Genomic DNA, 16294 nt, shown 5'->3' with positions numbered 1-16294 from the left:
TGGATCCATTGCTCCATGTCCGCTTCTCTGGAGCAGCAGAAAACAACCTTTCTCCCTCCTCTATGTGACATCCTTTTATATATTTGAACATGGCTATCATATCACCCCTTAACCTCCTCTTCTCCAGGCTAAACATGCCCAGCTCCCTTAGCCGTTCCTCGTAAGGCATCGTTTCCAGGCCTTTGACCATTTTGGTTGCCCTCCTCTGGACACGTTCCAGTTTGTCAGTGTCCTTCTTGAACTGTGGTGCCCAGAACTGGACACAGTACTCCAGGTGAGGTCTGACCAGAGCAGAATACAGTGGCACTATAACTTCCCTTGATCTAGATGCTATACTCCTATTGATGCAGCCCAGAATTGCATTGGCTTTTTTAGCTGCCGCGTCACACTGTTGGCTCATGTCAAGTTTGTGGTCAACCAAGACTCCTAGATCCTTTTCACATGTACTGCTCTCAAGCCAGGTGTCACCCATCTTGTATTTGTGCCTCTCATTTTTTTTGCCCAAGTGCAATACTTTACATTTCTCCCTGTTAAAATTCATCTTGTTTGTTTTGGCCCAGTTCTCTAATCTGTCAAGGTCGTTTTGAAGTGTGATCCTGTCCTCTGGGGTGTTAGCCACCCCTCCCAGTTTGGTGTCATCTGCAAATTTGATCAGGATGCCCTTGAGTCCATCATCCAAGTCGTTGATAAAGATGTTGAATAAGACCGGGCCCAAGACAGAACCCTGTGGCACCCCACTAATCACTCTTCTCCAGGATGAAGAGGAGCCATTGATGAGCACTCTTTGGGTTCGGTCAGTCAGCCAGTTACAAATCCACTGAGTGGTAGCATAGTCAAGACCGCATTTTACCAGCTTCTTTACAAGAATATCATGGGGCACCTTGTCAAATGCCTTGCTGAAATCAAGGTAGGCTACATCCACTGTGTTCCCTTCATCTACCAGGCTTGTAATTCTGTCAAAAAATGAGATCAGGTTAGTCTGACATGACTTATTTTTCAGAAATCCATGCTGACTATTGGTGATCACAGCATTCCTTTCTAGGTGCTCACAGACTGTTTGCTTAATGATCTGCTCCAGAATCTTCCCTGGTATTGATGTCAGACTGACCGGGTGGTAATTATTTGGGTCCTCTCTTTTCCCCTTTTTGAAAATAGGGACAACATTTGCCCTCCTCCAGTCTGCCAGGACTTCACCTGTTCTCCAGGAATTCTCAAAGATGACTGCCAGTGGTTCTGAGATCACATCTGCCAGTTCTTTTAATACTCTTGGATGCAGTTCATCTGGCCCTGGAGACTTGAATACATATAAACTAGCCAAGTATTCTTGTACTATCTCCTTAGTTATTCTGGGCTGTGTTTCCTCTGCTGAATCATTTGCTCCAAATTCTTCAGGTCGGGCATTGTTTTCTTTATCAGAGAAGACTGAGGCAAAGAAGGCATTGAGGAGTTCAGCCCTTTCTGTGTCCCCTGTTTGCATTTCACCATCTTCTCCTCTGAGTGACCCCACTGTTTCTTTGTTCTTCCTTTTGCTACGAACATACCCATAAAAGCCTTTTTTGTTGCTTTTAACCTCTCTAGCAAGCCTGAGTTCATTCTGTGCTTTAGCTTTTCTGACTTTGTGTCTACACGTGCTGGCTATTTGTTTGAATTCCTCTTTGGTGGTTTCCCCCCTTTTCCATTTTTTGTACACATCCTTTTTTAATCTTAACTCAGTTAAAAGTTCTTTAGATAGCCACCCTGGCTTCTTTAGGCACCTTCCATGTTTCCGTCTCATTGGTATTGCCTGAAGTTTTGCATTTACTATCTCCCTCTTAACAAACTCCCAGCCATCATGAACTCCCTTTCCTTTTAGTATTACTGTCCATGGGATCTCACCCAGCACTTCCCTAAGTTTTATGAAGTTGGCTTTCTTAAAGTCAAGAAATTGAGTCCTAGTATGCTTGGCTTCTCCTTTCCGCTGTATAGTAAACTTCAGAAGAACATGATCACTCGCGCCTAATGATCCTTCCACTTCTACCCCACTAACCAGGTCATCAACATTGGTTAGGACCAGATCTAAAATGGCTGTTCCTCTTGTTGCTTCTCCCACTTTCTGGACAATGAAGTTGTCTGCAAGGCCAGTGAGGAATCTGTTTGACCTTATGCTCTTGGCTGAGTTTGACATCCAACAAATATCTGGGTAATTGAAGTCCCCCATTACTACTATCTCCCTTCCTTTTGCATGCTTGGCCATCTGTTCCAGGAAGGCATCATCTATGTCCTCCGTTTGGCTTGGGGATCTATAGTAAACTCCCACAAGGAGGTCACTGTTATTCTTCTCTCCCTTAATTTTGACCCAAATGCTCTCACTTTGGCTTTGAGGTTCTAAATCTTGGATCTCTTCACAGATATACACATCCCTGACATATAACGCCGCTCCTCCTCCTTTCTTGTCTGGTCTGTTTCTCTGAAATAGATTGTATCCCTCCATTATTACATTCCAATCGTGGGACTTATCCCACCAGGTTTCAGTGATGCCTATTATGTCATATTTAGTTTGCTGTACCAAGAGCTCAAGCTCATCTTGTTTATTTCCCATGCTTTGCGCATTAGTATACAGACATTGAAGTCCATTAATCATCCCCCCGTGTCTCTTATTTAAGGATTTTTTCCTCCCACCACTGTTTGCTCCATTTGGTCTATGACATTTGGATGATCATCTTCATCAATTGATAGACTCCTACCTTCAGGAGCACTGTCTCCCTCCCCCACAATAGTCAGTTTAAAGCCCTCCTGATGAGGTTTCTAAGATTTTTGGCAAAAACATTCCTCCCAACCGTTGTGAGGTGCAGCCCATCGCTTGCACATAGGTCACATAGATAATTGCAAAAGAGCTGCCAGCAACTGCATGGGTTGTCTGTCTGTCTCTGTCTGTCTGTTTGTTTGTTTTAAATAATGCATTGGATTTGTCATGGATAGGGAAAATCTGGATTAAGGGATTGGGGGTAGGGAATACAGGCTATCCTTTTTATACTAGTGATGTCATGTGGACACTGCGGAAAAGTTGCAAGTGTGAGCTGCAGGCTTTCCACCTCTGGAAGCAGCACCTGGAGATTTCAAGGGGACCAAAGGGGCTTCCCAGTTCAAGACTGCAGACCTTATGCTTATTTAACATGCAATATTTAACATCCTCTAAACCAGCTGCTGCTTCTGAAGAGTCTGCAACTGCTACAACAGCCTGGCAACCAGATCTAAATGGTGGCTGCCAGCTCCAGTCAGAGGACAGCAGGTCCCCTCGCCCCACCCCTGCGAGGGTGCCCTCTTGCGTTGCACTTCGGGCCAATGATATGCCAGTTGCTGGCTTTGGGGTTTTGGATTTCAGAGCTCTGCAGGTCACAAACAGTAGTGGCTGGCAGGTGTGTGGGTAGCAGTAGCACGACCCTTTCTGGCTGACCTGTGATTTGAGAATAAGAAGAGGGCAATTTACATCCACCCTTGAAGGAAGCTTGAAGGAAGATCCCACCCACCCTTCCCTCTCCAAATCTTTGGTCAGCCTTCTAATCCAGGGTAGGTCCTTTTCCAGTCTGCAGTGTCTGTTCGTCATATTTGGAGCAGTCCTCAGAATCAGAAGGTTTTTGCTCTCTGTGTAAACCCATTAAAGTTGTGCTCTCCTCAGCTCTTAGGAGAAAAGAAGTGTGTTACCAGGCATAAATGTCACCAGGAAAACAGTCTTTTGACAGGAAGCCACGATTTACTATAAAATGTCAGCTTTCCAGTGGGATTATCCAAGTGGCTTCCAAGAAGAACTTTAATCAAATTCCCAGCTAAGCTGGCGCACAGCCAAGGATGAGGAGGGAGCCTCAGCAGCTGTGTGGGCTGAGGCAAGGGGTGGGGGCAGATCTGAGCAAGGCAGAATTCCATGCAAGGGAGACAGAATCATAGACTTGTAGAGTTGGAAGGTACCCCAAATGTCATCTAGTTCAGCCCCCTGAAATTCAGGAATCACAGCTAAAGAGTCTCTGACAGATGCCCACCCAATGAGGAAGCTTCCAAGGGAGCCTGTTCCACAGTCGAGCACCTCTTACCACCAGAATGTTATTCCTAATGTTGCATCAGAACCTCCTTTCTTATCATATGAATCCATTGGTTCCAGTTTTCCCTTCTGGAACAGCAGAAAACAGGCTTGCTCCATCTTCCATGTGGCAGCCCTTGGGATATTTTGAGATCTTCACAACAGGTGACTTCCAAGTGCTCTCTCTCCTGTTGTGGACCAGCACGGTTTGGTGCAATTTACATCTTAGACCAAGGGTAGCCAACATGGTGCTCTCCAAATGTTCTTGGGATTCCTATTCTCATCAGCCCAGTGGCACCAGGGATTATGGGAGTCGTAATCCAGCAAAATCTGGAGGGCACCCCTTTGCCTACCCATGTCTTAGATGGTGCTCTGCTAGCCCTTCCCATTGCTCCCTCCAGGGGACTTTTTATTGCAGCTTCTGCATCTCTCCTTCACCCATCTACTGCCACCAGCATCAGGACCTTAAAATTATTAAACAGAACTGAGAACCCTGTGGTGTTCTGGAAGTCACAATTTAGTGTGCAGACATTAGCAGATGGTGATAACTGTGAATGCTTTGGGCTGCTGCTGATTCCTACTGATAAAGACACAAGAACATGGCAGGGCTCTTTTCTGGCTGGCTGGCAGACTGGTGTTTCTCCTTGACTCCACCTGCCCCCACGCCCAAATATTTGCCATCAACTCTGAGTTGAAGGGGAAAGTTTGAATTTACCGAACAGCAGCACCCTCTGCTGGCCAATAGAAGCTCTGCTACTGTGTTGAATTTAGAAGTGAGACCAGTGAGGAGTTACCAGTTTCTGATATTGTCCCCTGTCTGCTTGCCAGGCAGAGATTCACTGATCTTCATGCCATGAGCTTTGCCTGCCGCTCCTGTTCTTTCTTCTTCTTTTTTGCTGTTCTTTTTTATTGGTTTCTTTAGACATAGGTTCATCATACCACATTGTAACAACTTGATTTTCCTGTAAATTAAATATATGTTTTTAAAACATTTGTTGTTTAGTCGTTTAGTCATCTCCAACTCTTCGTTACCCCATGGACCAGAGCACGCCAGGCACTTCTGTCTTCCACTGCCTTCCGCAGTTTAGTCAAACTTCGAGAACACTGTCCAACCATCTCATCCTCTGTCGTCCCCTTCTCCTTGTGCCCTCAATCTTTCCCAACATCAGGGTCTTTTCCAGGGAGTCTTCTCTTCTCATGAGGTGGCCAAAGTATTGGAGCCTCAGCTTCACGATCTGTCCTTCCAGTGAGCACTCAGGGCTGATTTCCTTAAGAATGGATAGGTTTGATCTTCTTGCAGTCCATGGGACTCTCAAGAGTCTCCTCCAGCACCATAATTCAAAAGCATCAATTCTTCGGTGATCAGCCTTCTTTATGGTCCAGCTCTCACTTCCATACATCACTACCGGGAAAACCATGGCTTTAACTATACGGACCTTTGTTGACAAGGTGATCTCTCTACTTTTTAAGATGTTGTCTAGGCTTGCCATCGCCTTTCTCCCAAGGAGCAGGCGTCTTTTAATTTCATGACTGCTGTCACCATCTACAGTGACCATGGAGCCCAAGAAAGTAAAATCTCTCACTGCCTCTATTTCTTCCCCTTCTATTTGCCAGGAGGTGATGGGACCAGTGGCCATGATCCTCATTTTTTTGATGTTGAGCTTCAAACCATATTTTGCGCTCTCCTCTTTCACCCTCATTAAAAGTTTATTTAATTCCTCCTCACTTTCTGCCATCAAGGTTGTGTCATCTGCATATCTGAGGTTGTTGATATTTCTTCCAGCAATCTTAATTCCGGCTAGGGATTCATCCAGCCCAGCCTTTCGCATGATGAATTCTGCATATAAGTTAAATAAGCAGGGAGACAATATACAGCCTTGCCATACTCCTTTCCCAATTTTGAACCAATCAGTTGTTCCATATCCAGTTCTAACTGTAGCTTCTTGTTCCACATAGAGATTTCTCAGGAGACAGATGAGGTGATCAGGCACTCCCATTTCTTTAAGAACTTGCCATAGTTTGCTGTGGTTGACACAGTCAAAGGCTTTTGCATAGTCAATGAAGCAGAAGTAGATGTCTTTCTGGAACTCTCTAGCTTTCTCCATAATCCAGTGCATATTTGCAATTTGGTCTCTAGTTCCTCTGCCTCTTCTAAATCCAGCTTGCACTTCTGGGAATTCTCGGTCCACATACTGCTTGAGCCTTCCTTCTAGAATTTTAAGCATAACCTTGCTAGCGTGTAAAATTAGTGCAATTGTGCGGTAGTTGGAGCATTCTTTGGCACTGCCCTTCTTTGGGATTGGGATGTAGACTGATCTTTTCCAATCCTCTGGCCACTGCTGAGTTTTCCAAACTTGCTGGCATACTGAATGTAGCACCTTACCAACCTCATCTTTTAAAATTTTAAATAGTTCAGCTGGAATGCCATCACTTCCACTGGCCTTGTTATTAGCAGTGCTTTCTAAGGCCCATTTGACTTCGCTCTCCAGGATGTCTGGCTCAAGGTCAGTAACCACACTACCTGGGGTGTACGAGACATCCATATCTTTCTGGTATAATTCCTCTGTGTATTCTTGCCACCTCTTCTTGATGTCTTCTGCTTCTGTTAGGTCCTTACCACTTTTGTCCTTTATTATGGTAATCTTTGTACAAAATGTTCCTTTCATATCTCCAATTTTCTTGAACAGATCTCTGGTTCTTCCCATTCTGCTGTTTTCCTCTATTTCTTTGCATTGCTCGTTTAAGAAGGCCTTCTTGTCTCTCCTTGCTATTTTTTGGAAATCTGCATTCAATTTCCTGTATCTTTCACTATCTCCCTCGCATTTTGCTTGCCTTCTCTCCCCTGCTATTTGTAAGGCCTCATTGGACAGCCACTTTGCTTTCTTGCATTTCCTTTTCATTGGGATGGTTTTCGTTGCTGCCTCCTGTATAATGTTGCGAGCCTCCATCCATAGTTCTTCAGACACTCTGTCCAGCAAATCTAAATCCTTGAACCTGTTCCTCACTTCCACTGTGTATTCATAAGGGATTTGATTTAGATTGTATCTTATCAGCCCAGTGGTTTTTCCTAATTTCTTCAGTTTGAGCTTGAATTTTGCTATAAGAAGCTGATGATCTGAGCCACAGTCAGCTCCAGGTCTTGTTTTTGCTGACTGTATAGAGCTTCTCCATCTTTGGCTGCAGAGAATATAATCAATCTGATTTCAATGCTGCCCATCTGGTGATGTCCATGTGTAGAGTCATCTCTTGTGTTGTTGGAAAAGTGTGTTTGTGATGACCAGCTTGTTCTCTTGACAGAACTCTATTAGCCTTTGCCCTGCTTCGTTTTGATCTCCAAGGCCAAACTTGCCAGTTGTTCCTTTTATCTCTTGGTTCCCTACTTTAGCATTCCAATCCCCTATAATGAGAAGAACATCCTTCTTTGGTGTCACTTCTATAAGGTGTTGTAAGTCTTCATAGAATTGCTCAATTTCAGTTCATCAGCACCAGTAGTTGGTGCATAAACTTGGATTACTGTGATGTTAAAAGGTCTGCCTTGGATTCGTATCAAGATCATTCTATCATTTTTGAGATTGCATCCCAGTACAGTTTTCGCCACTCTTTTGTTGACTATGAAGGCCACTCCATTTCTTTTACGGGATTCTTGCCCACAGTAGTAGATATGATGGTCATCCGAACTGAATTCGCCCATTCCCGTCCATTTTAGTTCACTGATGCCCAGGATGTCAATATTTATTCGTGCCATCTCATTTTTGACCACATCCAACTTACCAAGGTTCATGGTTCTTACATTCCAGGTTCCTATGCAATATTTTTCTTTATAGCATTGGACTTTCCTTTCGCTTCCAGGCATATCCGCAACTGAGCGTCCTTTTGGCTTTGGCCCAGCCGCTTCATCAGCTCTGGATCTACTTGTACTTGTCCTCCGCTCTTCCTCAGTAGCATGTTGGACGCCTTCCGACCTGAGGGGCTCATCTTCCAGCGTCATAATTTTTTGGTGCCTGTTGTCTTTGTCCATGGAGTTTTCTTGGCAGGGATACTGGAGTGGCTTGCCGGTTCCTGCTCCAGGTGGATCACGTTTGGTCAAAACTCTCCACTATGACCTGTCCATCTTGGGTGCCCTGCTCGGCATAGTTCATAGCTACTCTGAGCTATTCAAGCCCCTTCGCCACAGCAAGGCAGTGATCCATGAAGGGGATGGATCCATGAAGCTTAAAACATAGTACATGAATAAAACAACAGAATACATACTTATTTATTTGATATTTGTAATCCATTTGCATTTGACTTCTTTTAAAGGCACAGGAACATCCGAGTTTTATTTTCCCATGCCCTTGGGGAACGGTCTTGCTTTGCATTTTGGATTTCATCATTTTGCAAGTCATGCCTACTTGGCTTGGTTCTTCCCTGCTTGTCTACCACTAAGGCAAACTAGCTCAGGGGTCCTAGTGACCTGGATGTGCATCCCACTTCTGCCTCTGATCGAAACAGGTCTGGGGAAACTTTTGAGTTGTTCTGGGAAACTGCAGCACTTGATTTCCAGGCTTCATGTACAGCAGGGCTCAACCTTGACATCTGCTTTCCAGTGTCACCATACAAAGTACTGGCAGTTTCTAGCATTGCCCAGGAACTCTAAGAAAACCAAAATTTTAAAAACAGTGCAGTTTTAAAATATTCCGTCCACCACCTTGGTTGAAAATGGCATCCAGATATAAACAGCAGCCTGCTAAGAGCAGCAGAAGAACCTGTTGGATCAGGCCGAGGGCCCATCTCGATCATCATCTTCCCAACCAGGAATCCTGCAAGAAGGACCCCAGAGCAACAGCAGTGCTCCCCCCACCCCCCACTACTTGCACATTCAGAGGCACATTCTGAACCGTTAAGGCAAAACATAGCTATTGTGACTAGTAGCCATTGACAGCCTTAGGCACATTAATTTCTCTAATCCTCCTTTAAAGCCATCCAAGTTGGTGGCCTTCACTACTGCTTGTGGGACCCAGCTGCCCCAAGTCCACACTCAGGGCAATCCAAAAAGGAATTCCATAGTAAAAACACAGGGGCAACTCAAGAAGCAAAGTCCAGAAACAGTCTAAGGTCAAGACAGAGAAAACCCCTGTTCTGACAAGTTTGTTCCACCATCCTGGGTCCAAATGGAGTTCAATTGTTTTGGAAAATAGAAGAAAATCTGCTCCTTCATCTGAAATTTGATTACAGTATCTTAAGATGTCTAAATCATAGAACTGTAGAGTTGTAAGGGACCACAAGAGTCATCTAGTCATCTAACCTGCATCCCTGGAATGGTGGTGGTGGTGGTTGTTTTTATTAATTTCTATTATTTATAAGCCACCCATCTGACAGGGTTGCCCCAGCCACTCTTGGCAGCTCCCAACAAAAAATAGTAAAAACACAGTTACAACATCAAACACTAAAAACTTTAAGAGTCTCATGCTCTACCAACTGAGCTACGCAGATCAAGCAAGCACACAGACAACAAGATTAGATTTCTTCTCCACCTCTCCATTTTGAGGTCCCTGAGTGGGTAACAACAACTCAAAAATACAATATTAAAACTAGTTAAGACCAATTATGATCAAAAGAATAGGGCATGTTCTAAAATATACCTCTAGATGAGCCTTTGGTCTGATCCAGAAGGGCTGAGTAACAGCAAAGGAGAGCTACTTCCTTCGTGCTCAGCCTGCGCACTTCCTGAAAGCATTGGACTGGCCTATGTGGGAAGCAGGATGCTGGGCCAGAGAGGCTTTGAGCCTGATCCTGCACGGCTCCTTTGGTGTTCTTGCTGTTGCTGAGACACATTCGCTGCAGGGACATCTAGCAGCCACTCCTCCTGCTCCTTCCTATGGCAGCAGATCATGGAGTTTCCAAGTTCAGAGGCAATATGTCATTGAATATTGGTTTATCGGAGGCAAATGCTTGATGTCCTGCTTCTTGGCCACTGTGGGAAGGAGGTTGGAGCCCAGACCAGCTGATCCAAAAGGACTCCTCTCACGGTGACCCTCTCTTTCTCTGCCTGCCCATTCCCCGTCCCCCGGCACAGTCTGAACCTGAGCAACAGCGATATCCTCACTGTCTATGATGGAGACGACGTCAGCACCCACATCTTGGGACACTACCTGGGCAGCAGTGGGCCTCAGAAACTCTACTCCTCCACGCCAGACTTGACCATCCAGTTCCACTCGGACCCGGCTGGGCTCATCTTTGGAAAAGGGCAGGGATTTATCATGAACTACATTGGTGGGTGCCTGGAAGGGTGCCCAGAGGCCTTGCCACCTCCTGGCCTGGAAAGGGCAAAGCTGGGGGAGGGGCTGACTGCGCAAGATGCAGAGGCTCACTGGAGATGGGTGAGGAGCCCATGACCCGCCAGGCTTTCTTGGAGTTAAACTCCCATCAGCCTTAGCAGCCAGAGAGGGACCTGGGAGTTGCATTTCGGCAACATTGGAAGGGCGACAGCTCCCTGCTCCCCACTCTGTAACCTTTAAGAACTAGCAGTTGCAGCTGTTCAAGCTCCAGCCAAGAGGGACTTGAAATGTGTTTGGGGGCACCTCCCTCCATTTGTCCTTTAACTGGGAAGGAGAGAGAGAAAAAGAGGCTTCCTGGGGTGCCTGGTTGGGGAGGTGGCAGAGCAGTTTCTCTGAGCACAGAATGCCCACTCCCTGCATCTCTATGGGAGAGGATCAGGAAGAGCCCATGGGGAAAGGGACCTCTCTGTGGCTGAAACCCCTTCATACCCTCCCTTAAAAGTGCCACAATAACACTTTAAACAGCCATGGCTTCCTCCCCAAGAATCCTGGCAGTTTGTTAGGCAACACCCCCCCCCCCACACACACACACCCGAGCTACAATTCCCAGAGCTCCTTGTGAAGAGGGGTGGGTTGTTAAACCATGCTGGGAACTGTAGCTCTGGGAGGTGACTATCAAAGGGCTTTCACTGTGTGGTGTGCAAGTGTCCTGAGATGACCCTGTCAGAGTAGACAGAAATGATAGATGCACTGTGTGGTGTGCAAGTGTCCTGAGATGACCCTGTCAGAGTAGACAGAAATGATAGATGATAGATAGATATAGATAGATAGATGATAGATAGATATAGATACATAGATAGATAGATAGATAGATAGATAGATATAGATAGATAGATATAGATAGATGATAGATAGATAGATAGATAGATAGATAGATAGATAGATAGATGATAGATAGATAGATGATAGATAGATAGATAGATAGATAGATAGATAGATAGATAGATGATAGATAGATAGATGATAGATAGAGATAGATAGATATAGATAGATATAGATATATAGCTAGATAGATAGATAGATAGATGATAGATAGATAAATAGATAGATGATGATATAGATAGATAGATAGATAGATAGATGATAGATATAGATAGATAGATAGATTAGATAGATGATAGATAGATAGATAGATGATAGATATAGATAGACAGATGATAGATGATAGATGATAGATAGATAGATAGATAGATAGATAGATGATAGATAGATGATAGATAGATATAGATAGAGATATAGATAGATAGATAGATAGATAGATAGATAGATAGATAGATATAGATAGAGATAGATAGATAGATAGATAGATAGATGATAGATAGATAGATAGATAGATGATAGATTAGATAGATAGATAGATAGATAGATAGATAGATAGATAGATAGATATACTAGATAGATAGATAGATAGATAGATAGATAGATAGATAGATAGATAGATAGATAGAGATAGATAGATAGATGATAGATAGATAGATATAGATAGATGATAGATATAGATAGATAGATAGATAGATAGATAGATAGATAGATAGATGATAGAGATAGATGATAGATAGAGATAGGCAGGCAGGCCAGAGCAAAAACGCAGAGGATGGTGGTGCAAACTTGATCCATGGCCCTTGGGATCCTGCCTGGCCACCCACAGTGCTGTTATAGGGACCTGCAGCCAAATCCTTGACTTTGAACTCTCACTGTCTGGAACTCCTCCCAACCCAGTCAGGGGCATGGAATCTGCTGTGGCTGCCTAGACTCTGTTTCTGGGCTCTGACCCGCTTCTTCCCCAGCCACTGTGAGCAGAGGTCAGCTGCATCTTGATGGTCCTCACAGGCTCTCTGGCCCTATGCAAACTGAGACCCAGAGTTCCCCTGTCTGGTCCCATGGGCTTTTGTCAGCCTGCTTCCCCCACCCCCACCCCATCTGCATTTCCCACTTCTCAAGGCCTTGGCAGCCTCAAGACCTTGACAGCATAGAGCCCTTTCCATCAGCAACAGCACTGATTTCTTCCTCCTCTGACTTTGCCCCTCCCTCTCACCAGGGAGGGTGTTGCAAGCCACAGGAGCCAACTCCTAAGAGCCAATGTCCCTTTGGGGGGCCCCCTAAAATATTTGAGGTGGCCAGGGGCTGCCAGAGTTGATGGGCATTGCCATTCAAGTGGTGTGTGGGTGTGTGCCGCATCTTGTGATGGATTATGTGGGGTGGGGCCCACTTGCCCCCCCCCCCATTTTATTCAAGTTGGCATCCCTGCTGCAAGCTCTCTGTGATATCACAGAATGCTCTAAGCAGGGCGCATCCCATCACCGGGGCAGCTCTTCTGGAGACGGTGCCATCCAAGCTGTGTGCACAAGCTCCTTAAAGGAGGCAAAATGTTCTGTTAGAGAAGCCCAGGTTGATGCAGCCCAGATTTTGAGTGTTCCACCTCCAGCTTTTCTAGAACTTGATGTTTCCTGCAGCTGTCAAATAGCTGCCAAGAGGGTATTTGAGGTGCTTGAGGAGCAGGGTCCAGCTGTGTACCCAGCTGCTTCTTAACTGCAAGTTCTCTTTCCGGGTACAGAAGTGTCACGGAATGACTCCTGTTCAGACTTGCCTGAAATCCAGAACGGCTGGAAGACCACATCTCACACAGAACTTGTTCGTGAGTCCAAGATCACCTACCAGTGTGACCCAGGCTACGACATTGTCGGGAGTGACACCCTCACCTGCCAGTGGGACCTCAGCTGGAGCAGCGACCCGCCCTTCTGTGAGAAAAGTATGGGCTTCGCAATGTAGGCAAGGGTGGCATGACCTGTGCTGACTCCGCGTCTGCCCTGCTCCTGACTCTTAACACGTCTTTCCTCGTGGTTTGAGGAACCCTCCCTGCATCTGCCATGTAAGAGAGAGCCTTGCACCTTGCAGAGCAGAACTGAGGGGGCTCCCCCAGTTTACACAGTACGATCTCATCTTACACAGAGGTATGCCCAAGTCCTCTGGAGCTGCCCAGCAAGTTGGGGGAGAGCTTAAAAGCTCTTTTTGCAGCAGGTAACTCAAGAGGAACCAGCACAAAAACAAAGGGAGTTTTTAAGGCCTCTGCCTTGCTTGGAGGTCAAGGCCAGTGCGTCAGAATAGGACCTGGGAGGCCAGGGTTTGAATCCCCACTCAGCCATATGGAACTCGCTGGTTGACCTTGGGTGCTGGTCCCTGCCTCTCAGCCTAGCCTACCTTGCAGGGTTGCTGTGAGGATTAAATGAGGAGTGGGGAGAACTGTGTATGCCACCTGGAACTCCTTAGAGAGAAAATGTGGGGTGCAGTAAATAACTATCAAGGGCCTCTTAGCACACCAGGCCCAGAAGCCTAGTGATCTTCACAGGAGATCTCACGGGAACTCAGTTTCGTCTTGAGCTCTCCGCCTTGCTTGGATTCAACTTGTGCCATTTCAAGCAGCTGGTCTTCAGCCCCATGTAGCTGAGATCACACCAGTTCAATGTGCATAAAATGTGACTGCCCTGAGCAGCCTCTGCTGGGGATTCCCAGGACCCGCTTTGGATTGCTGTGCAGGTGCAAGAAGAGGTTGAGTGAACAAAGATGCCTTGCCATTTGGCAGCTAGAAGCCCCAGCTCAGCCAGCTGTGGTTTCTGCTATGCGTGTTATTATTGTCATTCTGATCTGCTTTCCTCAAAAAGTGACCCCCAGAAAAACATACAAAAACACTGTCTGAAACCAAGCATAGCAACCCAACCAATAAAAACCTGAAAATACAGCTCTACAGAAAAATGGCAATTCTTACACATCCCAGTACATTAAATGAGGCACGCCTGGAAGAAGCGGACCATTTGGATCCCTTCCAGTTGGGATTCAGGCCTCATCATGGGACTGAAACTGCCTTGGTCGTGCTGGTTGATGATCTCCGGCAGGCTAGGGACAAAGGTGAGAGCTGTTTCCTAGTTCTGCTGGATCTCTCAGCGGCCTTTGATACCATCGACCATAACATCCTTCTAGACCGTCTAGAGGAGCTGGAAGCTGGGGCCACTGCTTTACAATAGTTCCGCTCCTTCCTCCTGGGCTATGTTCAGAAAGTGGAGGGTGAGTGTTCAGACCCCTAGGCCCTCACTTATGGGGTGCTTCAGGGTTCTGAGCTCTCCCCATGCTTTTTAACATCTACATGAAGCCGCTGGGAGAGATCATCAGGGGGTTTGGGCTGGGTGTCCATTAATATGCGGAGGTCTTTAAGCAGAGGCTTGACAACCATATGTCAGGAGTGCTCTGATGGTGTTTCCTGCTTGGCAGGGGGTTGGACTCAATGGCCCTTGTGGTCTCTTCCAACTCTATGATTCTATGATACCCAGCTCTATCTCTCTTTCAAATCAGAACCAGTGAAGGCGGTGAAGGTCCTGTGTGAGTGTCTGGAGGTGGTTGGAGGATGGATGGCGGCTAACAGATTGAGGTTGAATCCTGACAAAACAGAAGTACTGTTTTGGGGGACAGGAGGTGGGCAGGCGTGGAGGACTCCCTGGTCCTGAATGGGGTGACTGTGCCCCTGAAGGACCAGGTGCGCAGCCTGGAAATCATTTTGGACTCACAGCTGTCCATGGAGGCGCAGGTCAATTCTGTGTCCAGAGCAGCTGTCTACCAGCTCCATCTGGTACGCAAGCTGAGATCCTACCTGCCAGAGTGTCTTGCCAGAGTGGTGCATGCTCTGGTTATCTCTCACTTGGACTACTGCAGTGCGCTCTACGTGGGGCTACCTTTGAAGGTGACTCGGAAACTACAACTAATCCAGAGTGCAGCAGCTAGACTGGTGACTGGGAATGGCCATCAGGACCACATAACACCAGTCTTGAAAGACCTACATTGGCTCCCAGTACATTTCCAAGCACAATTCAAAGTGTTGGTGCTGACCTTTAAAGCCCAGATGGGTGGGGTATAAATAAATTATTATTATTATAATTATATTGAAACCTTTCAAACTGAAGGGTGAAAAGGCATCAGATTTCAAAGCTTTCATGGGGACTAGAAGCATTTCAAACCGGAAATCCTCCACATCCTACAATACTGCAAGCTAGAGAGACCAACTCTTGCCATGGATGCCCCCAGTTCTCATCTAACTCTGTTCCTTTCTCTCCTCTAGTTATGTACTGCACAGACCCTGGGGAGGTGGAGCACTCAGCCCGTTTGATTTCTGACCCCGTGCTCTTGGTCGGGACCACAATCCAGTACACCTGCAATCCGGGCTTCGTTCTTGAAGGAAGTTCTCTCCTGACCTGTTACAGCCGCGAGACGGGGACACCCATCTGGACCTCAAGGCTGCCCCACTGTGTTTGTACGTTGGGCCCTTTACCCCTCTGAATGCAAAACTCACACACTTCCTGGAAACGAGAAGCCACGGTTGAGTTGTGGGGGACTGAAACCCCTGTGGGTTGGCATTTGAATATAAATACAAGAATACCATATGAAGCTGCCTTCAACAGGTCCAGGTCCTTGATAGATTTGGGCTCAAAAAGATCTCTTTTAACCAGCAGAAGCTCCCTTCAAGGCCTCGGATGGAGAGGGCTCTTCCTTATCATCTAGAATCGTAGAATTGAAGAGTTTGAGGTGACTGGGGGTCATCTAGTCCAAGCCCCAGCAATGCAGGAATCTCAGCTAAAGCATCCCTGACAGATGGCCATATGACCTCTGCGTAAAAATTTCCGTTTTTGTCATTTGAATCCATTGGTTTTAGGCCCTACCCTCAAGCTTGCTCCATCTTCTGTGTGACAGCCCTTCATATATTTGAAGATGGTGATCTGCAAATATGGGGCCAGAAATCTTTTTTCTCTGGATATGCCAGGAACTGAGCCAAATTATAGCATCAAATCAATATTTGTTGCCAGCAAGTGGTTGGATGAGCCCTCCAAAAGACAGGTGGAGAAGCACTTGGCTCACACCTGCAAACAGCTGCCAAAAGGTGCTC

At 46.1% G+C, this 16294-nt stretch overlaps 1 protein-coding gene across 1 annotated transcript in view; it reads left to right on the top strand.

Annotated features, from left to right (window-relative positions):
- Positions 1–16294, top strand: part of SEZ6L (seizure related 6 homolog like) — a 143701-nt gene that overhangs the window by 122143 nt on the left and 5264 nt on the right. Inside the window, 3 exon segments of the mRNA XM_083419023.1 lie at positions 10107–10303; positions 12923–13117; positions 15473–15664. Coding sequence (XP_083275149.1) covers positions 10107–10303; positions 12923–13117; positions 15473–15664 — 584 coding nt within the window.

Source organism: Podarcis tiliguerta (assembly GCF_965153285.1).
Source record: "Podarcis tiliguerta genome assembly, chromosome: 16".
NCBI classification, from domain to species: domain Eukaryota; kingdom Metazoa; phylum Chordata; class Lepidosauria; order Squamata; family Lacertidae; genus Podarcis; species Podarcis tiliguerta.
Note: the sequence above shows the minus strand (reverse complement) of the source record. Positions and strands in the feature narration are given on the sequence as shown.